At 38.5% G+C, this 27,145-nt stretch overlaps 1 protein-coding gene and 1 pseudogene across 3 annotated transcripts in view; one reads left to right on the plus strand and one right to left on the minus strand.

Moving 5' to 3' along the window:
• The window catches only part of EIF2B3 (eukaryotic translation initiation factor 2B subunit gamma), a 126,213-nt gene that overhangs the window by 74,445 nt on the left and 24,623 nt on the right, over positions 1-27,145 (minus strand). For all 3 annotated transcript variants that reach the window (XM_059135381.1, XM_059135380.1, XM_059135382.1), the window contains 2 exons: positions 17,724-17,883; positions 4,112-4,223 (listed from right to left, as the gene is read on the minus strand). In XM_059135381.1, the coding sequence (XP_058991364.1) occupies positions 4,112-4,223; positions 17,724-17,883 (272 nt within the window). The remainder of the gene's footprint in view (positions 1-4,111; positions 4,224-17,723; positions 17,884-27,145) is intronic.
• On the plus strand, positions 7,996-8,242 carry LOC131809812 (small ribosomal subunit protein uS14-like; annotated as a pseudogene).

The raw sequence follows: 27,145 nt of genomic DNA on the forward strand, positions 1-27,145 counted from the left end.
TCTTGGACTGTCTTTTACCACAGAGAAGAATCTTCTAGTGTCCTTGCTTAACAGATACAAGCTTGGCTGCTGGTATATAGAAGCTAAGTGGGAGACAGAAGCTAAAAACCTCAGGACATACGTTCACTTTTTTTTTGTATTGTACCCCCCATTTTTTGTATGGTACCTCTAACCTCATTCATGCCTAGTGCCCCAATCCAGAGATCTACTTTACCCTCTTCCAAGAATAAATCTTATGAGGTTTGATGGGGAAGAAATCTGAGCATCTATCTACAGTTTGGACAAATTCTCAAGTAATCCAGTTTTTAGCTTCACTTTTGGATATACGTGGTACTGCTGAATCTTGACTACTTAGAGTTTTGTAGGGTGAATCAGTCTACAGTTCAACTTCGCCCACTGCTGGCTTAGCATTCAGCTTTCTCAGGTATGTTCAACTGTCCTGCTTTTCTGTTTCCAAACTGTGGTTGTTGTTTTTTCATTTTTAATCTTCTTTAGTCTTCTGGATTTATCCCTCTCTAAAATCTCCATCTTGCTATTTTAGTGGAATTTCAGAAGTCATCATATTTACTTAGCCCTTCTATCTTTATATTAAAAGCCTTAAACTAGTTTGCCAAGAAGGCCTTATATCTTTGAATACAGCCTTTGGCCACATGTTTAGTTCTCTTTTTCAGAGATATTAATTTATTGAGTCATCTTTGTCTTTTTTTTTCCTATTAGATTCGCTATAATTTTTAATCATTTCTTTTTTCATCAAAATCTCTAAATATCTCAAGCCTTTCCTCTATGTCAATAATTTGATTTTCAGCGGTATCTGTTGTGTTCTTTGCTATTTTAATTAGTTTTTAATTTATTTTCTTAGTTCTATAATATCTTCTTTTATCTCACGTTGTTTTATCAGCCCATCACTGAAATTTTATTTATTTATTAAATTCACATTTTGATGAGTTGTTTTATAGCTGTATAGTACAGAAAATTCTAGTCATTGAATTATGTTTTTTTCAGGATACATTGTCTTTTCAAAGTATTTTTCTTGCTTTCATTTGTTTGCTGTATGTTTCCGTAGTTGAAATACTGATTCTTTTGGTCTTGTTCGTGCTTGTTTTATTTATTTTGATATGATATGGATGAGTTCTTCCCTCTCATCCACCTGTATCTGAGACCAACTACTATGTGTGGTGGTGATTTTTTTCCTTTTTGTTTATACTGAAGTATAGTTGATACACAATGTTACATTAGTTTCATGTGTACAACACTGTGATTTGACACCTTATGCTATGCTCACCAGAAGTGTAGCTACTATCTGTCACCATACAGTGCTATTATAATACTATTGACTAAACTCCCTGTGTTGAATCTTTCATACCTGTGACTCACTCATCTCATTAACTTGAGGTCTGTACCTTCTACCCTCCTTTGCCTCTTTTTGCCCGTCCCCACCTTCCTCCCCCCTGGCTACCACCAGTTTGTTCTCTTTATTTATGGGTCTGTTTCTGTTTTTTGGTTTTTTTTTTTTAATTTTCTTTTAAAAAATGATTTTATTTTATTTACTAGAGAGAGAGAGAGAATGAGCAAGGAGGAGAAGCAGAGGGACAGGGAGAAGTAGACTTCCCACTAAGTAGGGAGCCCCATGTAGAGCTCGATCCCAGGCCCTGGGGATCATGACCTCAGCTGATGACAGATGCCCAACCAACTGAGCCACCCAGGTGCCCCACCATATCTTCTTTATCCATTCATCTATCAGTGGACACAGGTTGCTTCTATATCCACTTTAAATAATGCTGCAATAAACATAAATGCACATATCTTTTCAAATTTCTGTTTTTGTTTTCTTCAGACAAATGCCCAGTAGTGCTACTTATTTTATATTCTGTGTATTTTTCTATGGCTTCAGGGAATGTGGAAGGAACATAGGGAACATGGCTAAGGAACTGCAGAATCTCTATTAAAATATTTTTCTTTCCCGAGATTCTGTTATATATTCTTCTTTCATTCCACATAATTAAGGGGTATATTCTATTCCTATGGAGGAATAGCTTTCAGCTTTATATTACTTCACCTATTCATTTGTAGGCTTGATCTTTTGTTTCTGTTAAAAGTCAGCCTCATTGTTCATTTTCTCTGCTTTATCATTTATTTGCAAGTAGTTATTCCCACTGCTCCTCAGTCAGAAGAAGACAGAAGTACAGATATGTGTTCAGTTTGCTTCTTTCCAGCTTTGGAGCTATTAGTGAGAATTTGCAGGATTTCATTAATATATCAGTATGGCTTCTGGTGAGCTGTGATACGGTGGAGTTGGGAGCCTACCTTCATTCCTTTCTGTTTCTCTCTTCTTCTTCCTTTTTTTAAAAAAAGATTTTATTTATTTATTTAATTTATTTATTACGGGGCTTGATCCCAGGACTCTGGGATTATGACCCAAGCCCTTCGGCAGAGGCCTTAACCCACTGAGCCACCCAGTGGGTGCCCCTCTTTTTTTTTTTTTTTTTTTAAAGATTTTATTTGTTTATATAAGAGAGAGAGGGAGAGAGCATGAGCAGGGAGAGGTACAGAGGGAAAAGCAGGCTCCCTGATGAGCAGGGGGTCTGATCTAGGACCCTGGGATCATAACCTGAGCCAAAGGCAGACGTTTAACAGACTGAGTCACCCAGGTGCCCCTATTCCTTTCTGTTTCTTGTCAGAATCTTCTTTCTTTCCTTGACCAACAGTTTTTAAGCTTTAGTACATATTTTTTATATATTATATATATATTATATAAGATATATATATATAATGACCTGCCTTTGGCTCAGGTCATGATCCCAGGGTTCTGGAATCGAGCCCTGCATCGAGCTCTCTGCTTGGCATGGAGCCTCCTTCCCCTCTATCTGCCTGCCTCTCTGCCTACTTGTTATCTCTCTCTGTCAAATAAATAAATAAAATCTTTAAAAAAAAAAAAAAAGGATAACAGAGAACTGCAATCTGGGACAAAACCACAGACAAGTCAAACCCAGGCTCCAAACAGTTTTCAAACTTTCCTGAGTACTGGTATCAGACAGTACAGCTCTGAGTATGGTGGCTTCTGATAAAAAAGTCCATATTGGGCAAGCACTCAATAAATGCTGATTAAAGAAGATGTGTAACTGGGTTGCCTATTTGTAGCCATTATGATGGCTACTATCAAAAAACAGAAAATAACAAGTGTTGACAAGGATGTAGAGAAACTAGAATGTTTGTACACTGTTGGTGTGATTGTAAAACAGCACAGTCACTATAGAAAATAGCAGAGAGGATTCTCCAAACATTAGAACTAGAACTGTCATAGAATGTAGCATCCCACTTCTGGGTGTATATCCAGAAGAATCCAAAGCAGGATCTCAAAGGGATATGTGCACACCCATGTTCACTGCAGCATTATTCACAATAGCCAAGAGGTGGAAGTGACTCAAGTGTCTGCTGACAGATGAATACATTAAAAAAAAAAAATGTGGCATTTCCACACAATGGAATATTATGTAGCCTTACAAAGGAAGGCATTCTGACACATGCTACAACATGGATGAACCCTGAGGATTTTATACTCAGTGAAATAAACCAGTCGACAAAGGACAAATACTGCATAATTCTACTTATCTGAAGCATCTAATGTAATCAAATTCATAGAAACAGAGAGTCGAATGGCAGTTACCAGGAGCGGGGACAGGAAAAAGGGAAGAGCTATTGTTCAACAGATGCAGAATTTTCACAACAATGTGAATATGTTTAACACTAGTGAACTGTACACTTAAAAGTGGATAAGATGGTAAATTTTATGTTTTGTGCTTACCACAATTAAAGAAAAGGAAGCTCCAGAACACTGTTAGAAAGACAGTCCTGTTCCCTCTTCTCCCCACAGCTGCTTTGCCCTACTGCTATGCAGGATTTGACTCTACCTTGGCAAAAAAGACACAGGGAAAAGCTAAGCTTTTGTGCAGTGAAGAAAAGCCTTCATCCTGTCTCATGGGAAAACAGTCACATACTTTTGTCAATTTCACACAGTATAATCTAGCGTTCATTCCCCCTTTCCCATCCACTGGGTGGTTTTATTTTGTTTTAAGACAAGGAGAACTGCCAGAAAGAAAACCCTAGGGCTTACTTGTGCAGGATGGATCCCTTAATGACCAGCTCTTCATCCAAGTCTGCTTCATTAGCCATGAAGAGCAGCCTCTTTCCTGTGCTGTCCACTCCGATGAAGTCACGCTGCTCCACTGGATCATACAAAAGAAGGGAAATCAAACAAAGCCACTTGCCCCGGCCTGCATGACGAAGTCAGGGGGACAGGGCACCTGCTCACAATGCTCTTGGTACTAAATACAGGATTGTCATACAGCACATACCATAATGTTTAAAACATGACTAGTCAAAATGTTTTTGTATTGTTCTAAAGGATAGTGTTAGGTTAACTGGTGAAGTCTGAATAAGATCTGTAGATTATGGGGCACCTGGGGGGCTCAGCGGGTTAAAGCCTCTGCCTTCGGCTCAGGTCATGATCCCAGAGTCCTGGGATGGAGCCCTGCATCGGGCTCTCTGCTCGGCAGGGAGCCTGCTTCCCTCTCTCTCTCTACCTGCCTTTCTTCCTACTTGTGATCTCCGTCTGTTAAAAAAAAAAAAAAAAAGATCTGTAGATTAAAGTATTGTAGCAGTGTAATTTTCTGTTTTAACAGACTGTCCTTTCTGGGTGGCAGTGAGGCGTGGGGGACAGGATATACACCAATGTATTTAAAGGCAAAGGGAATCATACCTGCAACTTATTCTCAAATAGCTGAGAAAAATAATAATAGTATATGTAATATTTTGTTTACACATATTATATATTGAAAGTATATCACAAGGAGAGCAAATGATAGAACAAATCTTAACATTTGGGGAATCTGGGTAAAGGATATATAAGTTCTCTACTAGTCTTATAATCATTCTGTAAATGTGAAATTACCCCCAAAACGAAGAGTTAAGGAGGTGGTAGGTATGTTCGTTCGACTGTGGCAATCATTTCATAATCATGTCTACATATATCAAAACATCACTGCACATTTTAAATATGCAGAATTTTTGTCAAAAATAAAAATAAAAAATAAAAAGCCAAGGGGGTTATGGAGAGGGTGGTTGGGTTATGGACACTGGGGAGGTATGTGCTGCGGTGAGTGTTGTGAAGTGTGTAAGCCTGATGATTCACAGACCTGTACCCCTGGGGCAAATAATATATTTTATGTTAATGAAAAAAAAAATAAGCCAAATAAGTGGAGGGTCCATGAACTCATTACATGGCACAGAAGAATAGTATAAAAGGAATTCTTTCTCTGCAAGTAACACCTGAAGTCTCCTCACTATGGAAGTGGGCATAACATTATTTAAGGACATGTACATTAATCAACATTAACCATATATCTATTATGCATTAGATTTTATGCTGTGTAAGAGAGCACTGAAAGAAAACAAGGTACCTATTTAATAATGTGGAGAGTTCTCTGGTAGATGGTGATGTTACAGGCTGTTGTATTATTGCTGTTTTCTCTGTTTTATTTCTTTCCCTAACCAGATTATAAATTCTTCAAAGGCAGGCTTATGATTCCTTTATATCTCCTGTAACATCTAGTATAGTGTCAGGCACTTAATAAAAACTACTAACAGTATCTATCTATAGCTTACAAAAGCATTTTCACATAGAGGAAGCATAACATCATGATAAAGAAGAGTGCCTCTGAGGCCTAACCACCTGGGTATAAATCCCACTTACTAGCTGTATGTCTTTGAGCAAGATACTTTTTTATCCCTCAGTTTCATCTGCAAAATGTGTTATCATAATAGTGTCTATCTCACACAGGCTTATTATGAGGACTAAATCAGTTAATATTTGCAAAGCTCTTATAACCTGTATAAGAGCTTAACTCAAACATTAAATAAAACGTTCATGTTTAAAAAAACTAAGCAAAATGCATATTCTCATTTGGTCCTCACAGCAATCAACTAAAGGAAGAAGGATTTAATGCCTCTTTGAAAAAGAAAAAAATAGTTGAGCTCTAGGAAAATAATATTGCTTTTTTCTTCCTTTCTTTTTTAAAGCAGGCTCCACGCACAGTGTGGATCCCAATGTGGGATTGAACTCATGACCCTGAGATCAAGAGCCCCGACGCTTAATCAACCAGGCCACTCAGGAGCCTCTAGAACCTCTAGTATTTCTAAAGATGAATTTGTCTGCCTCCTACTGACAGACAACAGGTACTACATAACTGAACATGCTTCATTGTTGGCTGCAACTGCCTGTATACCTAGAACCAAATGTATTACTCAAGTGTATAATGTGTTTAGCCCAGGTGCTTGAAAGCATTCTCTCCTTCAGATGATTTCTGGTCATCTATTCATCTGTAGCATCTGAATCTAAATAGGGAAAAACTATCATAAAAAGTTATATGTTGGGATAAAAATATATGTATATAAAAAATATATGTTTATAAAAAAAAAAAAAAAAAAAAAAAAAAAAAAAGTTATATGTTGGGAGCACCTGGGTGGCTCAGTGCGTTAAAGCCTCTGCCTTTGGCTCAGGTCATGATCCCAGGGTCCTGGGATGGAGCCCCGCATCGGGCTCTCTGCTCGGCGGGAAGCCTGCTTCCTCCTCTCTCTGCCTGCCTCTCCACCTGTATGATCTCTCTCTCTCTCTGTCAAATAAATAAATAAATAAAATCTTAAAAAAAAAAAAAAAGTTGTATGTTGGGGCACATGGCTGGCTCATCAGAAGAGTATGTGACTTTTTTTTTTTTTTTTTTAAGATTTTATTTATTTATTTGACAGAGAGAGCTCACAAGCAGGCAGAGAGGCAGACAGAGAGAGAGAGGAGGAAGCAGGCCCCCCGCCGAGCAGAGAGCCCGATGCGGGACTCGATCCCGGGACCCCGAGATCATGACCCGAGCCGAAGGCAGCGGCCTAACCCACTGAGCCACCCAGGCACCCGAGTAGGTGACTCTTGATCTCACGCCCATGAATTTGAGCCCCGCACTAGGTGTAGAGATTACTTAAATAAATAAATAAACAAACTAAAAAAACCCCAACAAGCTATATGTTGGGGGTTTTTCCCCCCCAATAACCAAAATTAGTGAACTCCCAAGAAGGAAGGGTAAATAATACCAATTACCAATTTGAAGGTAAGTTTTACAGGAAATTTTAGTTGAAGTGAATTTTGCAGAGAATTTCAAATGTCACACAGTAGATATGACATATATTAATTCATCCGTTACAAGGAAACTTGAGAATATAACAGTCTGCAACAGTCTGATTATGAGCCAATATTTTAAAAAGAAACATAGAGATGTTATTTTTGGATATCATTTGGAGTGCTTCCTCTATCCAAGTCCTTCAGCCCACAAAACCTTGAATTACTTAATGTCCTGGGAGCAGTGATGTCCAAGTGCTCTGTGCTCTTTATTCACATTCCTCACTCTCAGGGTCCCCTCCCTATATTTGCTTCCTCGTAGCTACCATAGTAACTGGGACCTACGAATATGCTACAAATTATAGAAACCTGGGAAAGATTTCTTCCTGTTCTAACAATGTAAATTCCACTTTGGGAGCAGAGCAAGTAATATCAGAATGTCTATCCTAAGAAGATTACAAAAATGAGATTAAGAAAACAGTTAAAACTATGAATTTCCATTAAAAAAAAATTCTGTCAACTACTCATAATTTTTTTCTAGTTGATTTTTACTAGTCTGCCTGACCCTTTTGTTTCTTCTATAGTCATTTACTTATCCATTCATTCATTCAACTAATAAATGTACTTGTGCACCTCCCCTATGACAGACATTATATTGGCCATTATAGTAGGGAATTTCATTTCCTCATTTTATAAGGCTAGCAGGATCTTGATGCCAATACCAGATAAAAATATGAGGCATATTAATTTATTACGTAAGTAGAGGGATCCTAAACAAAATATAGCAAATCAAAACTAAAATGTATATAGTAGCCCTTTTGCCTCATTGCAGCTGAGAGAGCAGGATGGGTTACCAGCAGCTCTATGGGAGCCATCTGAGAAAATTTGGTCAGGGTTCTTGTTCTTGCCATGGCTGTTCAAACCAGCATGGTCTCATCCTGAAATCTGACCTCAATATGCTGCCAGTGTTTCTGTAAGTACGTGAAGGATATAGGCTTCATTAAGTTGGATTTAGTGAACTTCCTTGAATGGGTCCTCCAAGATACCAACCTTAACTGTGGATCTCCTAGATATCTCCCTTAATGCCAACTCACGGTACATAAAAAAAACATACTTCAGGGGCACCTGGGTGGCTCAGTGGGTTAAGCCGCTGCCTTTGGCTCAGGTCATGATCTCAGGGTCTTGGGATCGAGTCCCGCATCAGGCTCTCTGCTTAGCAGGGAGCCTGCTTCCTCCTCTCTCTCTCTCTGCCTGCCTCTCTGCCTACTTATGATCTCTGTCAAATAAATAAATAAAATCTTTAATAAATAAATAAATAAAATAAAAAACATACTTCAATTATGGAAAAAAATGTATATAGTAGATTTTTTTTTTTTAAAGATTTTATTTATTTATTTTACAGAGAGAGAGATCACAAGTAGGCAGAGAGGCAGGCAGAGAGAGGGGGGGAAGTAGACTCCCTGCTGAACAGAGAGCCCAATGCAGGGCTCGATGCCAGGACCCTGGAATCATGACCTCAGCTGAAGGCAGAGGCTTTAACCCACTGAGCCACCCAGGCACCCCTATATAGTAGATTTAAAAGGGTTACAAATTTGTTGTTCTTCCCTTAAAGAGGTAAGGTCTAGAATGTAAAATGGTATAGCTACAATATAAAATAGTTCCTCAAAAAATTAAAAATAGAGGAGTGCCTGGGTGCTCAGTTGGTTGCATATGCTCTTGGCTCAGGTCATGATCCCAAGGTCCTCGTATCAAGCCCCGCACTGGGCTCCCAGCTCAGCGGGGAGTTGCTTCTCCCTCTCCCACTCCCCCTGCTTGTGCTTGCTTGCTCTCTCTCTGTCAAATAAATAAATAAAATCTTAAAAAAAAAACAACCCGAAACAAACAGAATTACCGCATGATTCAGCAATTCTATTTCTGGATATACCACCCCAAAAAATGAGAGGCAGGGTTTCACAGAGACATGTGTACACCCCTGTTCATAACAGCATTATTCAGAATAGCTGAAATGTGAAAGCAACCCAAGTGTCCACTGATAAAGTAATGGATAAGCAAAACATAATATATACATACAAGAAAATATAATTCAGCTTTAAAAATGAAGGAAATTCTGCAATATGCTAAGTACAGATCAACCTCAGAGGCATTACACTATGAAATAAGCCAGTGGCAGAAAGACAAATACTGTATGATTCCACTTACATATGGTACTTAAAGTAGTCAAAATCATAGAGACAGAAAGTATCATACTGGCTTCGGGGGCGGGGGGGCTCGAGGGAGGAGGAAATGAGGAGTTACTAAGTTCCAGTTTCAAAAGATGAAAAGAGTGATGGAGATGGTGGTGATGGTTGCACAGCGTTATAACTGTATTTAACACCAATGAACTGTACACTTAAAAAAAGATGGTAAATTTTACATGTATTTTATCACCATAAAAAAACAAAAAAACAAACAAAAAACAAAACAAAACAAAAAAAAACTGAAGGAAAAAAAAGTGCTCACGGGAGGGGAAAAAAGAGGTTAAGGTCTAGTTCCCCATCCCTTATATCCAGGCTGGCCTAGCCACTAGCTTTAAAGAATGCAATGAAAGTGATACAGTGTGAGTTCTAAGCTTAGATCCAAGAGACCTTGTTTGTAGTTCTTCTCTTACTCTTTAAGAACCTGCTGCTGCCATGTGAACAAGCTTGGGCTTCCAGTATGGTAACAGAGTAGATGCAAAGAGAAATCCAACTATCACAGCTGAGGGCCTCGACATATCAGTGAGCCCAACTGTGGTAGGTCGTCTCTAAGAATGATAATTGCCTCTTGGTAGTCACAATCTTCTGTATCCACCCCCAACACACATGAATATGGGCTGGCCCAGCAGCTTGCTTCTAACCAACAGAATGTGGCAAAGGTGATGAGATACTATTTTTGTGATTTAGTCACATAACTTTATAACTTCTGTCTTGCTAGAAGGTTCTCTCCCTTGCTGGCTCTGGTGAAGCAAGTTGTTCTGCTGAAGAGGCCCAAGTAATAAGGAAATGAGGGCAGCCTCTGGCCAACATCCAGTTAGAAATTGAGGCTCTTAATCCAACAGTCCTCAGGGAACTGAATTTTTGCCAATAAACAAGTGAGCTCAGAAGCTAATCCTTTCCTAGCTGAACCTTCAGATGAAACCTCAACCCTAAATGACACATTGATTTCAGGCTTGTAAAAGACTCTGAGTCAGAAGGCCCAACTAAGTAATGCCTGGATTCCTGACCCACAGTATTGTTTTAAGATGTTAAGTTTGTGGTAATTTGGTATGCAACAATAGATAATTTATACAACAGAAAATATACACTAGCTGATAATCACTTGAACAGAAGTGAGCCAACTCAGTTACAACAGGCCAAACTGCCAAAGAATAACGAAGAAGCAGAATAATGAAAAGCAAATCATGCTACTTTTTTTTGCAGGTTTTAACTTTACATTTCTAAAATTTCAATTTATTCTATTACTTTTTAAAATTTTATTTATTTATTAGAGAGAGAGAGAGCATGCATAAGTGGGGGAGGGGCAAGGGGAGAAACAGGCTCCCCACAGAGCAGGGAGCCTGATGTGAGGCTTGATTCTGGGACCCTGAATCATGATCTGAGCCGAAGGAGACACTTAACTAAGCCACCTAGGCGCCCCTAAAAAATTCAATTTATTTAAACTAATGCAAAATAAAACAAAAGCAGTTTACCTTCTCCTATCTCCTACTCCCCATCTCTGAAAACCACCAATCTATTCTCTGTATCTACGAGCTTAGTTTGTTTTCTTTAAAGGGTTTTTTTTTTTTTAATTTTTAGATTTTATTTATTTATTTGTCAGAGAGAGAGAGAGAGAGAGCCAGTGCACAAGAAGGGGAGCAGCAGGCAGAGGGAGAAGCAGGCTCCCCGCTGAGCAAGGAGCCCAGTGCAGGACTTGATCCCAGGACCCCGGGATCATGACCTGAGCTGAAGGCAGACGCTTAACCGACTGAGCCATCTAGGTGTCCCTCTATGAGCTCAGTTTAAATTTTATTATTTTTTTTTGATTCCACATGTAAGAGAGATCATATCGTATCTGTCTTTCTGTCTGATTTATTTCACTTAACATAATATCCTTGAGGTCCAACCACGTTGTTGCAAATGGCAAGATTTCATTCTTTTTTTGTGGCTGAATAATCTTCCGCTGTGTATAGACACCACAATTTCTTTATCCATTCACTTAGGTTGTTTCCATATTTTGGTCACTATAAATAAAGCTGCAAGGAACAAGGGGTTGCATATATCTTTTTGAATTAGTGTTCTCATTTTCTTTGGAAAAATACTTGGTAGTGGAATTATTGGATCATATGGTAATTCTTTTTTTAATTTTTAAAGGAATTTCCATACCCTTTTCCAAAGTGGCTGCACCAATTTACATTCCCACCAACAGTATGTGAGGGTTCCCCTTTCCATGCATCCTCACCAACACTTGTTATTTCTAATCTTTTTGATAACAGTCCTTTTTTTTTTTTTTTTAAAGTAGGCTCCATGCTCAGTGTGGAGCCCAATATAGGGCTTGAACTCATGACCCCGAGATTTGAGACTTGAGCTGAGATCAAGAGTAAGACACTGGGGCGCCTGGGTGGATCAGTCCCTTAAGTATCTGTCTTTTGCTCAGGTCATGATTCCAGGGTCCTGGGATCGAGCCCTGCGTCAGGCACCCTGGTCAGTGGCGGGGTCTGCTTTTCCTTCTGACACATCCCTCTGTTGCATTTTCTCTCTCACCCTCTCAAATAAGTAAATAAAATCTTAAAACAAACAAAGAGGGATAACAACAATTTGGGGAAGGGGACTGGAAATCACGCTAGTAAAAGTTATTTTAAAGTTTGAGTTTGCTGGTGGGTTAAAAAGAAAAAAGATATTAATTTGAGAAAATTTTACCGAATTGAAGACTTGACTTTTCAGATCAAAAGGCCCATTAACATCCAACACAAGGGATGGTATCAGACTGTACTGAAAACAATCAAAGTGAAACTTAGTAACTTTGTAAATAGAAAGATCTTAGAAGCTTCCCAAAAGGGGAGAAAAAGTTTTCATGAAGAGAATGAAGAATCAGAATTGTGTTAGATTTAACAGAAAAGCTAGAAGACAGTGAGATAATACCTTCATTTTGAGGGGACTTGATCTCTCTCTCTCTCTTTTTTTAAAGATTTTATTTATTTATTTGAGAGAGAGAGACAGAGAAAGAGTGAGTAAGAGAAAAAACATGAGTTGGGGGAGAGGTAGAGGGAGCAGTAAACTCCCTGCTGACCAGGGAGCCCAATGCAGGGCTCAATCCCTGGACTTCAGGATCACGATGTGAGCCAAAGGCAGATACTTAACTGACTGAGCCACCCAGGTACCACAAAGGGACATAATTTCCAAGAGAAGATTATACCTAGCCAAAATATCAAACAACCACTGAGACAGAATGAAGACATGCAAAAGCTATAAAAATTTATTTTTCACGAACCCATCTGAGAAGGCTACCAGAGGATATGTTCCACAAAAAAGTGAGTATAAACTAAGAGGAAAATTATGAGATTGAAGTGTGAACCTAAAATGGCAGTTCTACAGAAGAGCTACTAATCCAGAAAAGTTCTAAGAGAGATATCTTCAGGAGTTTGAAACTGAGAGAACACTTAAAAGTGTTAGGAAATAATGAGAAGAAATTCATACCGGTGGGGCTAAGGCTGAATTAGTAATAAATACATAGAAAATTAAGCAAATGAAAAAACAAGACAATTTTTAGGAAAATAAAAGGAGGAAAGAGAAAAGTAATCTCATATAAGGTTCAGCTGTGAATACTTAGCTGAGCCGAAGGAGAGACTTAACTAAGTATTTTAATTTTTAAAAAAATTTTATGTATTTGAGAGAGAAAGAGAAAGGGAACATGAATGGTGGGGAGGAAGAGAGGAAGAGGGAAAAGGAGGCTCTCCACTGAACAGGGAATCCAGTACCATGCCCGATCCCAGGACCCAGGGATCATGACTTGAGCCAAAGGCAGACACTTAACCGACTGAGCCACTCAGCTGCTCCTTATGAATAACATTTAAACAGTTATAGTGGTGTAAACATTAAATATATGTTAATAAACACGGCAATAAATGGGGAAACTGGATGTCTGCATGTGTGTGGTGGGGCTAGAGGATGTGGTAAAACAGAACTAAATCTTTAAATTTCTGTAGAAGGTAGTAAGTAAATAATTCCTAAAACTAAAAATACCAAGACATAGCAAACAAAAGCATGTCCTTTGAAGATATGGAGTTAAATGTGAAAAAAAATTAGCTAAATATGTTGAAAGTGGCTGCCTTTGGGTAAAAGGAGGATAGACACAGAAGGATGGCTATTTCTTATAATATACCCTGGATAATTCCATCACTCTTTAAATTACGAACATATAAAACTTTGACGAAAATAAAAACTAAATTCAAAAAGGAAAGAAAAAAAAAGCTCCGGCTATGGAGTCAGAAAGCGCAGGTTCAAGTTCTGATTCTACCACTTATTAATGATTTGATATTGAGCAACTATCTACAAAATGCTAGTATGCCATAAGTGGATATAAAACTTGATAAATAATAAAACTACATAGCCCCATTCACTGGATTTTATTTTATTTCATAATTCTTCTTCTTTTTTTTTTTTAGTTTCATGTTTTTATTTACATTCCAGTTAGTGGGGTGCCAGGGTGGCTCGGTCATGATCTCCGGGTCCTGGGATTGGCTGTGTTGGGCTCCCTGCTCAGCAGGGATTCTGCTTCTCCCTCTCCCTCTGCCCCCTCTCCCCTGTTCATGCTCTCTGCCTCTCTCTCAAATAAATAAAATCTTTAAGGAAAAAAAAAATTCCAGTTAGTTAATATATAGTGTAATATTAATTAGTTTTAGTCCATTCACCAGGTTTTATTTTGAGAGCAAATCTTGATTATTTTTGTTTCCCATATAAGCTTTAGCATAAACTTTATATATACTATGTTCTAAGTTCAATGACTACATCAAAATTCAATGCATTTGTAAGTCAGGGATCTTATCTCATACCAACTACCCTGTCTGCATATCAGTATATTGTTCACCTCCTTCTTTTTAAACATTGTGCTTTTAAATATATTTCCCTGTAACTAGGACATTAAACTGTTCTCTGTATTTTGCATATGCTATTACTGTACTTCTCACACTGTGACTTATAAATTCTAGCATATTTGAATCTACTTCTATAAGCTATTTCCTCAATCACAAGAATTTCAGTTTTGAGTATGCTGGGATTTCAAGTCACTTCTGTTAAATATAATTAGTATAAAAGGAGTGGTGGTGGTGGTTGGGATTTTTCAAAAGAGATAAAACAGAAACCCAAGCAGAAGAAGTTTTCTTGCAATACAGCTCTGAGAAATAAAGAAAGCTGAACCAAAAGAAATACAGGTTCAGAATGCCTGCCAACATTTGTTAGTGCGCAGGGAGCCACGCGGATTGAGTGTTGAGTGTGATTCTGAACCACACTGATATTTACCGAATCTAGCCTAGACCAAGGCTATCTAACTCTGAGAACTGGAGAGGAGTTTGAGAAATACTACAGTGAACTGGATGGGCTAAATAAAAACTGAATCTACTTTATCTTACCTGGGCAGGGGATAGTAAGAGTCGCCTTTATAGGCAGGCTCCTCAACCATTCAGTAATATGTACTGACTTCTTAACATGGGCCATAACTGAGCCAAATGCTGGGGATAAAATGAACAAAACAGGATATGACGATCCCAGCTCTCAAAGAGCTGATAGCCAAGTAGAGGAGAGAGTAAATCAGAGAGCAGTGCCAACATATGTAGGCAAATAAGGGGGTATAACTGCATATGAGAGGGTCAAGGAAGGCTCTTCTCAGAAAAGAACTTGAAGGGTAAGTTAAATTTAGAGCACATGTGTCATAGGGAGAAGGGATGGAGAGCATTAAAAGCCTGGAGGGGGTGGGGAGGGGGGAAAGCAGTACAAAAAATCCAAACATGAATTTTTTCCTGCCCTCCTCAGAACAGACATCTACAAATCTGAAACAGAAGTAGCAAGACGGTGAAAGATGGCTCCTGAAACGTGTAGCCAATAGCCATTCTCCTGTAAGTCTGTAAGAACACCACTGCAAAACTTGGACACAGATCTGCTCTATTAAACAATATCTGGGAAAGTGTGGACTGCTAGTTTTTCTGGCATATAATAGCAGCCAACAGCAGACCAATATACAATCTGAGAAATTTAGGATTCCTTAACAACAACAACAAAAAATGCTTAACATTGAAATGCATAGCATTCCATGGGAGGAATTTATTTATTATTATTATTTTTAAAAGATTTTATTTATTTATTTGACAGACAGATATCGAGAGAGGGAATACAAGCCGGGGGAGTGGAAGAGGGAGAAGCAGCCTCCCAGCTGAGCAGGGAGCCCCATGCAGGGCTTGATTCCAGGATGCTGGGATCATGACCCAAGCCAAAGGCAGACGCTTAACCAATTGGGTCATCCAGGCGCCCCCATAGGAGGAATTTAAAACTCAGTTATCTAGTGGTGCCTGGGTAGCTCAGTCGGTTAAGTGTCTTAAGTCTTGATTTTGGCTCAGGTCATGATCTCAGGATTGTGAGATCAAGCCCCACATCAGGCTCCAGGCTGGGCCCAGCGCCTGCTTAAGATTCTCTCTTTCTCCCTCTTCTGTCCCCCAACCACATCCCCCCCACCCCATGCATCCAGATGTCTCTCTTAAGAAAATAAAAGCAAAAAAGCCTCCCTCAATTATCAAGGTGAAACTTAACCTTCAAACATAACAAAATACAGATATTGAGAAATTCAAAATTTCATGTTAAGTATGAAAATATTTCAATAACACAAATCTGATTAGGACATTCTCTTGTTTAAAATTCCTCAACAACTCCCCACTGTTTTGAGGATAAAGTTCAAATGCTTTAGTTTGATCCCTGTATCCTCTCCAGTCCCATTCCCTGCTCCCTGGCCTCCATACTCACACTCCAGCTCAAGAGTAGGTTACCTATATACATCATACCTTTTCAAAGAAGAGAGAAAAGCCAGCTTATACGAACTTTCACTGGCCAAGCATCAAAACAGTTTTAAATGGATGGGTAGACAGATAATACTTATAGCTAATTTAAAATTATGAAAAGCTATGCACTTATAATGATACTTAAGAGATAACAGCTAATATGAAATGTATCAAAATACTCAAATATCAAGAAGAGTAACTCTAATAAGGTATTTGATTTTTTAATTTGTTTTAAGGAGAAGAGTATAAAAAAAGAAACAAGAAATGCTTATTTGTAAAATAAACACCTGTTTATAAGGTAGAAAAGGCTGAATACAGGGAACTGTGAATAAGCGAACCAGACCTCACAAAAGTAGAAACTACATCAAGAACAAAAGGATTACTCAACATAAGGATCACAGATAGTGATAAGGTGGAAAGAGGACCCAATAATTAGTCCACACTGGTGATCACTTGAACATAAAAAGCAATTTAGAAAGTTTTAATGCTATAATCCAAAATTATAAATTAATTAAATGCCTAAGGAATAAAACTAAAAATATTATCTAGATCTCTCAAATCCTAGGAATGAAAGCTCTAGGTATCGCTACCAAAACCAGTGAGATGCTAGTAAACCATATGTAGCTTCTAATAAGTGTAACAGATTACATCAATAAATAATAATGACAGGACAATGGGTTACATAATGCTGGCTAAGCAAAACCTAAAAAACACATAATTCCAGGGAAAAACTCCAGGGGAAAAAAATACATCGTTCTAGGAAATATTAAAATCTCTATCATTCCAGGGGAAAACTCCAAGGGAAAAAAAATACATCATTCCAGGAAATACTAAAATCTATATAAAAAGGGTGATCTTACAAAGCTTTCTGGTCATTAGTTCAGCCATTAAATGCAGCACAGTCATAGGATCGGTGCCTCAGCTTTGAAATACTCTGGGAAAAACAACCAAGAACCATGTCTTAACCAAAAATGAACAACAGATCCCTAAGCAAAGCTCTACAATCTTGGGTGGACTACAGCATTATTCCCTTTCTTTTTGGTCTGACAAGATTAATATCACTCTGAAGAGTAAAACAAGTAATAACCTGCTACTAGAATCCCAGGGAAATACCAAGATAAGAATGTTGTAATCCTAAGAAGAAAAAGCATGGTTAACAACTGTCTTGTTTATTGACTATTTAGGGTGATTGAAGCATTCAAAAAAAATCAACCATTCTACCCTTGTAATAGTAATTTTAATCGCTTAAAGGTTATCTGAAATTTGATCTTAAATTGTAAATAGTTCTGAGTGCTCCTCTTTGCATACAAAAGCCTCTTGGATTTTCCAGAATCTAATCAAGAGCTCTAAGCCTCTTCAATCAAGTCAGGGAATGTGTCTTATTTGACTTTATACCATCAACTCTTAGCACAGTGCCTATAGTACAGTCACTTCTCAGTAAATGTTTCCTAAGTGAAAGCATGAAAGATAATAAGAATAGTTGTTATTATTATAAAAACCCACATACAAATAAATCAAACTCCTTACCTGGTTTTTTCCCCCTCTTTTGACCAGGAACTTGTTCTAAGCCATCTTGGCCTTTTCTCATTAACATGGCGAGTGAGGCATCATGAGCTCTGAACAGGTCCACAACTTCATGTAAGGCAACATCTGTGATCAGGTCACAGCTCAGGACTAGTACATCTGTCTGTCAAATGGAGAAGGGGAAAGTCAGTATCACAAAAGACAACGGATCGCACACATCACCACAGGATAAACTTACGATGGCTTGGTAGCACTCACAGACTGGACACTTGTTTTCAAACATTTTTTATAACAGCAGAATAAGTAAAATAAATAGGGTTGCTCTAAGTAAACTATTCCAGGGGAGGTCTGGAATATCTACCTCCCTGTGTGTGTGTGTCTTATTGCTGCCCAATCTGAGGCATCACTGGAATTCTGGGCTCTAAGGAAAAGAGTCTGGAAACTACCACATTGTCTATTTCCATGACTGTGGAATTAATGATCTTAAATTTATACATCTCTTTACAATTTGAAAAGTATTTTCACATAATATGATGATTCCATTTGGTTATGAAGTCCTATAAAGCAGTCACTTTGCTACAGTACTAGAAAATAAAAGGATGAATATAATATAATGCCCATCTCTCAGGAGACCAATCTAATTCGTAAACAATTACTATAAAACCTCAAGTATGTATAAAAGCACTCATGTAATTTGAATACCAACACCATGGGGTGGGATTGTTACTGTTATTTGTTCCCATTTTTATGGATAAGAAATATAAGACTTGGGGCGCCTGGGTGGCTCAGTGGGTTAAAGCCTCTGCCTTCGGCTCAGGTCATGATCCCAGGGTCCTGGGATAGAGCCCCACATCAGGCTCTCTGCTCTGCAGGGAGCCTGCTAACTCCTCTCTCTCTCTCTGCCTGCCTCTCTGCCTACTTGTGATCTCTCTCAAATAAATAAATAAAATCTTTAAAAAAAAAAAAAAGAAATTAAGACTTAACTACTATGCGTCTGGCAAGTAACACGCATTTAGTAATTATTTGATGAATGAATGAGTATATCAAGGAAGTAAAAAAAATGTTGCATTTCTACTAATTCAGATTAATTACAATAATAACTAATAATAGTAATTAATGTTTATCAAATGTGTACTGTTGGCCAGGAACAGTGATAACACTTTGCATGCATTCCCAATCTTTACAAAGTTATGCCATAAGCACTATTATTATTTGTACTTTACAGACACAGAAACAAGTAGTTAGGTAACTAACCAAGATCTAACATTCTATAAGACTATTCATATAAATAAATAATCTTTACTAATGAATAGTGTTTAAAGAAATACAGCTTTGCTAGTTTGGAGACCCATATAAGGGAGTTTCTAGCATATAGCATTAGGTACCAAAAACGCCTGAATGTATATCTTAGATACTTCTAAATTTTGGTCTGTCTAGTACCCAGTACTATGGGCACTAGCTATCAACTTTGGAATATCATAGTTTTTTTTATTTATTTGACAGAGATCACAAGTAGGCAGAAAGGCAGGCAGAGAGAGAGAGGAAGGGAAGCAGGCTCCCTGCTGAGCAGAGAGCCCGATTCGGGGCTCCATCCCAGGTCCCTGAGACCATGTCCTGAGCCGAAGGCAGAGGCATAACCCACTGAGCAACCCAGGTGCCCCTGGAATATCATAGTTTAAGAGTAACCTTGATAAACTAAGAAAGTATCAATAAGAAGATGAATGAGAAAGGGCTAGAAACATGATAGCTTAAAGAAGAGAAGTTGTTTAGTAGGGAAAAGATTGTGTGGGGGAAACTGGGCAGGACAGGGATTATGGGGTGGGATTAAGAAAGAGATACCAGCACTCTTTAAATACTTGGCAGTCTTAAGGAAGAAAAAAATTTTGCCTGAATAGCCCAAGACAAAACTATTAACAAATAGGTAGAACATGAAAGGTTTTTGGTTTTCATATTAACTTATATCCGTCAATCAGAGCTAGTCAAAGAGAAGAATTCTGTAAGGCAATGAGTTTCCCATTATAAGAAGTGCTCAGGCAGAAACTGGATTACCACTTGCAACAATTTATTTACCTAACATTTACTGAGCATTAACTCTATGCTCAGCCAGGCCCTATTCTGAAATATAGAGGGAACTTAGACTAGAAAGTGTTAATAAAATGGGAGTGGCTAAGAAAGGCTACTTAATATTTTTTTAAACAAATGTCTACCTATACATTCTGCTATTACAGAATTTCATCATAAATGCAGAAAACAGGTTTGCCAAAACAATGTATTGAAAAACAAATCCCTTACATTGCAATTTAAACTGACTACACAGTTTCTCAATAGCACACCTGCAGTTTCCCAGAGGTGCCTCGGGTAAAACCTGGTTCCTATTGCCCTTTTTGAGTCGGCCAGGGCAACTTCTCTTTTATTAATTTTATTTTCTGTGTAAGCTTTGGTTTGGAAAACAGGTTTTGCTACTTTAAAAAGTCTGAAAAACATTTAACATTTAAATTATTCCAGGTTTAAGAATAAAATGAGTATCTACATGGAAATTTTTCTAAGTGGTTCCTACCTTTCTAAGATCTTAATTTAAAATCAAGATTCCTGTGGCAGCTGGGGGGCTCAGTCAGCTAAGTGATTGACTTCAGCTCATGTCCTGATCTCAGGGTCCTAGGAGAGAGCCCTGCATCAGGCTGTCACTCAACAGGGAGTCTGCTTCTCTCTACCCCTCCCCCGGCTCGATCCCTCTGTCTTTCTCTCTCTCTCAAATAAAATCTAAAAAAAAAAAAATAAAATCAAGATTCCTGCTTTGGGTGGGAAAAATAGATGATTTCAACTCACATTCTACTATAGTAAAAAGTCATGTTTGCTAAGAAAGTAAGTCTCAACCATAAGAATGCCTTGGCTTACTGCTTGAAATTTCTTATTTTGAATAAAGAATCAGTACCAGAACCATCATTCCTTTTTCTACATGTAACTCATCACTTAACAGCCTAAACAATTCCTTCTGACAGCCTCTTCAAATTAAGAAGTTCAAACTTGATGGGCGCCTGGGTGGCTCAGTCCGTTAAGTGTCTGTCTTCAGCTCAGGTCCCAAGACCCTAGAATCAAGCCCTGCAAAGGGATCCTTGCTCAGTGGGGAGCCCCTGCTTCTCCCTCTCCCTCTGCCTGCAGCTCCCCCTGCTTGTGCTCTGTCAAATAAATAAATAAAATATATTTTTTAAATTTCAAATTTGGATTTTTCCCCCCTACTTTTCTGCTTACGGCTATCTTAGTTCCTTCCGGATTTTAACTGAGTTAAAAAAAAAAAATTCCTAAATTCACCATCTAGGAACCACCAAACATTAGCAAATCAGCCCATGTACCTGAAAGCTAAGGAAGAGATAGCACATTGAATCCTCCCTCTTAAAACAATGCTTAGAGGGGCACCTGGGTGGCTCAGTGGGTTAAAGCCTTTGCCTTCAGCTCAGGTCATGATCTCAGAGTCCTGGGATCGAGCCCCACATCGGGCTTTCTGCTCAGCAGGGAGCCTGCTTCCTCCTCTCTCTCTGTCTGCCTCTCTGCCTACTTGTAATCTCTGTCAAATAAATAAATAAAATCTTTAAAAAAAAAAACAATGCTTAGAAAGGCTGGGAACACGGGCTATTATTAAAGACATGTCACTGTAGCAGTACAGAAGCTGCCCCATTTCATTGTAATAAAAATGACAGTTTGCTGAGGGGGAAAAAAAAACCTCCTTTCTCTAATACACTGGCTGATTTTTGCCAACCTACTGTTCTACAGTAAATTTCAATTATCAAGTGTACTCCAAAGTGAAGAAAATGACCCCAATGCAGATGCCTCTGAAGTGGCAACAATGTTGTCTTGGAAAATAGAGGCTGTTATCATTCAGTATCTGCAAAAAATAAATCTGTCAGTATAGTGATTGCCAAACAAGTCCTGTGTAATTGGGAACAGTCGCAGCCTCATTTTTGTCTTTGCTCTTAGATGACTTTTTGCTAAGCTGAATGCAAAATCCCCAAGGAGCCCAAGAAACAGAGCCTCCCCCGACCCCCCAAACCCCTGCCCCATCCCCATGTCTGGTTACCATCTGTTCTCAGCGTGAAACGAAAGGCGTCAGTCGGAAAGGGCAGGGCCTGAGATACAGATGGAGGTGCTATTCCTTAGGCCCTCTCCTGCCTCCCTTCTAGAAAACGCACCATCGAAGACTCGCTGATGCCAAACACATTCCCATCCTCCTTGCAACCCCACCAAAGGAAAGTCTTTGCTGTTTATCAATGTACTTTGTTTCCAAAACTGGAAATCCTGGAATAAGAAACAAAAGTCTAACATCTTACATCTTCACATTACTAACTGTTTCTCTTTACATTTTTATAAACACTATTAAATGACTACTGTTTTGATTTGTATTCTAACTAGAAATGCAAATGTTCTTGCACTAACTGGAGCCCGGAGAGAAAAAGTGGAAAGGAGGTATTTCTGATCACGTGTGACCACAGCCATGAACAAACACAGACTGTGTGGACTGTGAAGCAACTGTATATATGAAGTGCAATTAACTTGAAAGCTCCCTGGACACACCAATCCTCAGCTGCCTTGTGTTTCAGGGCACTGGTTCTTTCCTAAAACCAGCAATAATGCCTCTTCTTTTGCAGAGACCAAATGGAATCTCCACAGACGGCCCAACTCACTATTCTAATATCCTCAGGATCCCTTATCCCAAGCCTGTTCCTTTTGAGGAGCCAGGGCAACATCAAGGGCAAAAAGCATGGCTCAGAAGGACAGCAAATGTGTGCAGTTTTGACAAAGTGGAAACATACAAGATCTTTAAGAGAAGATGAAGACAGCACATTAGTGTTTGGGAAAAAATCGAGATACCCAGGAATTTAAAATTCGAATTGCTGCCAGTTAGTTTTGGCTAAAGCAAACAAATTAAGCTCAGAAAACCCAATTACAAAGCTAGGGCAAAGCCCAGAAATCCCTCATTACAAGAACATTTTCAATCAAGCCAAAACCACTGAGTAAAACTAGAAGAAAAAACCAAAAGTTAAATCAGAAAACTGGATGTTATGTGTGTGTGGTGGTGGTGCTATGGTGGGAGGTGGTAAGAGCTACTGGGAACAGCCTCTCTTCTTTTCCTGGCAGCTGCTCCATGACAGATTGTTATAAATAACACAATCTGGCAAAAAATTTCCTATGGCACAGAGAAAGAAAAACACTCCCCTGGAAAAATAAAAAAACAGTCAGGGCAAGGTACCACGCTTTCACCCACCCAGCACTTTCATAAACAATGGCTATGATCCAAGTTACCACCCTGCACCCCAGCCCTGCCGTATGGAACTAATGAATTCAGCTACTTGGTGCAACTATGAATGGTCACAATTTACATTTCCTATGTGGTCCAATCCCAATCCAACCCTCAAGAGTAGTTTGGTGCTGTAAAAAATGCCAATGTCTAACTGCAGTGGAGACCTCACCATGCTTGATTTCCATTGCAAATGTTTGGAAAAGACTCCCAGTCTACAGTTCCCAAAGTGCATGGCAAAGGGCCAACTGCCATTTTGTTTTTAATGAGGCTGGGGCATTAGGTGCAGGAAAGAATGACCAACTCAATCTTTTGTGACCAACCACAAGAAATGTGGTAATCCTTAGGCTTAGAGCTAAACATCCTTCCTATGTTTCTTAGCTTAATCATAATGTCACCACCACAAGGATCTGAAGTCAGAAATCTGGCCATAGTCTAGGGCTGAAGTCCTCCCTCTCTTGCCCAGTCCACTACCCCAATATCTTACTGGCTACCAAGTCCTCCTCTTTTTTATCTTTTTTTTTTTTTTTTTTAAGGATTTATTTACTTATTTTAAATGAGAGAGAGAGAGAGCACACATGAGGGGAGGGGCAGAGGGAGAGAATCTTTCAAGCAGACTCCCTGCTAAGTGGGGAGCCCAAAGATGCGGGGCTTGATCCTGAGATCCGTAAGATCACGACCTGAGCCAAAACCAAGAGTCAGATGCCCAACCAACTGAGCCACCCAGGTGTCCCCAAGTCCTTCTATTTTATCTCCATCGCTCTACCTTAGTTCAGGCCTCAAAATATGTTTCTAGTCTCTTAGCTAGTCTCACTCACTCCAGTTTTCCCCTATTCTAATCTATACTCCAATTTCCATTACTTATTTCACTTCCCTGCTTAAAGGCAGCCTAAAATAGTGTTCTCCAAACTTAAGAAAAAGTTGAACACTTATTCACTTATTCCCACTTTAATTTTAAAATTTATTTAAAAATACATGAATTATGATAAGTGATATAATATGCTCTTCAGATAACATACAAAAACTGATATATATATATATATATATATATACACATATATATGTATGTATATATATATATATATTTATTTATTTATTTTAAGATTTTATTTAGGGGCACCTGGGTGGCTCAGTGGGTTAAACCTCTGCCTTCGGCTCAGGTTGTGATCCCACAGTCCTGGGATTGAGCCCCACATGAGGCTCTCTGCTTAGCAGGGAGCCTGCTTCTTCCTCTTTCTCAGCCTGCCTCTCTGCCTGCTTGTGATCGCTCTGTCAAATAAATAAATAAAATCTTTTTAAAAAAATCTTTTTTTAAAAAAAGATTTTATTTATATATTTGAGAGAGAGAGAGAACGAGAACATGAGTGGGGAGGATGGGAAGAGGGAGAGGGACAGACTCCCCACTGGGCAGGGAGCCCGATGTGGGACTCCATCCCAATATCCTGGAATCAAGCCCTGTATCAGACTCTCTGCTCAGCAGGGAGCCTGCTTCCCCCTCTCTCTCTGCCTGCTGCTTTGCCTACTTGTGATCTCTCTCTCTCTCCAATAAATAAATAAAATCTTTTAAAAAATGATATTTTTAAAAGAAGAGGTAAAATTTAAAAAAAAACTAGAGATTCTAGTATCTTCCTTGAGTTCTCCATCCTAAATATCTGCTTTGTAGGACTGAGTTTAAATTCTTTGTAGGATGATATTAGCATGATTAGCATTCTTTAGCATGATATTAAAAATCTTTAAAATATGACTCCACCTACCCAATTCAGCCTTCTCTGCCCCAATTCCCCTTCCACATAGCTAATGTAAACTTGCTGGAGTAAACTGCCAATAATGTATTCCCCATTCTCTCTTCCCACCCTACCACACAGTCATCCATCAAGTTTCAGGTCCTGTCGCAGTTATTATAAAGGGCAGAGCCAGCATATTATCTCCTCTAGAGATGAAGTCTTTTCTGATCCATTGCAGACCTTAAATCACTATCGTGAATTACATAGGTTTTTTTCTCTTCTAGACTTTGAACGTCATAAGGAGCTCTTTTATCTTTGTATCCCCGGTGTTCAACCTAGTGCTGGCAAACAAGCATCAGTAAATGTTAGCACTCTTCCTGTTACCTCCTTCTCCGTGTTTAAATGGACTCAAATGGAAACATACAATTTCAGATGTTTAGAAACAGCATGCTTTCTGACAGAGCTGAGAGCCCCCTTTGTAGAGAATGTGACTGTTCAGAGTTAGGACAGGGGCCAAAATGGTAACTCCGCAGCGTCCTAAAGCAATGAGGTAGGGAATAAATGTGCTGCTTCCAACAAGGAAAAGGGCAGGAATGTCTGAAAGTCAAGAAACCAGATGCAGCTGTCCTGGAGGGTGTAGCTGTATGCTAGATTTATAATTTTGAAATGGGGACTCAACATTTATAGTTTTAATATTTATAGTTCATTTACCTTCCTACAGAAGTTCTCTTCAGGTTAAGAATAGAGGAATTCTAGGGGCACCTGGGTGGCTCAGTGGGTTAAAGCCTCTGCCTTCAGCTCAGGTCATGATCCCAGGGTCCTGGGATTGAGCCCTGAATCAGGCTCTCTGCTCAGCAGGGAGCCTGCTTCCTCCCCTCCCTCTGCCTGCTTGCCTGCTTCTCTGCCTACTTGTGATCTCTATCTGTCAAATAAATAAATAAAATCTTAAAAAAAAAAAAAAAAGAATAGAGGAATTCTACTCATGTTTCCTACATAAAGCTAATTAATTTCTAACACTGTTAAATGCATTATATGCTAATCACATCTCTTCCCAGAATTTTTTTTTTGGGCGGGGGGGAAGTAATATATTTATTTATGTGACTCATCTTGTAACATTTAAGACATAGAGGTTGTTTACAAAAATACGTAAGTTGTTGGTCTTTCTTCCAGGATTTAAATATCTGCAATTTAATTTTAAAATCCAAATGCATGGACATTAATAGAGAAATACAAAGGTGGTTTTTTGTTTTGTTTTGTTTTCTCAAACCAAACCTTCACTTTGAAATAATTTACTATTTTGAATCTATTTTAAATAATTTCATTCTTTTTCTTCAGTTAGACACAATTACTCCACAGGATAAAAATATTATTGCTCCATTTCAAGACCATGAAACATGTTCTTAACAATTACACTACATATTTTCTGCCTGTAACTTGAATTTAAATTTGGTCCTGAAGTATGAAATACGTAGAAATATTGTCCAGTTTACTTGGAAGCCAGAAAGCTTGAGAGAGGGACAGGAGAGGGTAGTTAGGGACTGTGACAAAGGGGAGTTTATTACGAAGAAAAGACAAGTAATGAGTTTAAAAAAAAAAAAAGAAAAATGAAACTAAAATCATCCTCAAAAAGCAACTCTTAAGATTAGGTATGTCTTCTTTTCTTATTAATTGTCAACATTAAATGATGTCCAGTGTTTTGCATTTAATTTTACATGTGACTTTGAAAGGGCCACTCCCTTTTGGGGCCTCAGTGTCATCTATAAAATGAGAGGGCTGTACCATCTCTGAAGTCCTTTATGGCATAAAATTCTACGACTACAAGGGTCAAGCTATTCTTACTTCTTTATCTAGAGCTATGCTCTGGGTTCCGAGGTGATTAATAATTACGGTGACCTGGGTGTTATATTAAACTGATGAATCACTGAACTCTACCTCTGAAACTAATAATACAGTATATGTTAATTAATTGAATTTAAATAAATAAATAATTAAAAATGAAAACCAAATCATGGTTTATGAAAAACTAGTTTGTATTTCAAAATAAGTTATATTTTGAAATGATACTTGAAAATTATAAAGTACTATTTAACTATACAGACTGTGCTTTTATTCAAATTAATAAATCTCTTCTAATAATACCCTCTAGGTCATAGAATGTAATAATGCCACTGTGAATTGCACTCTCCAAATCATATTTCTGTATATCACAATTTGAAAGGGAAAATGACGCATTAGAGATATTAGAGAAGTCACAAGGATGCTGAGGAGCCTGAAAACAAGGGAACTAGGGATCTTTAGACAGGAGAAGAGAACTTGGGTACCTGATAATGGAAAGGCTGCCACAGGAAGAGGAAGATAATATGTTCTGATTGCTCAAGGGCAGAATATGATTTAAAAGTAGAAATTTAAGA

Source organism: Mustela lutreola, chromosome 10, assembly GCF_030435805.1.
Source record: "Mustela lutreola isolate mMusLut2 chromosome 10, mMusLut2.pri, whole genome shotgun sequence".
In the NCBI taxonomy this organism is placed as follows: domain Eukaryota; kingdom Metazoa; phylum Chordata; class Mammalia; order Carnivora; family Mustelidae; genus Mustela; species Mustela lutreola.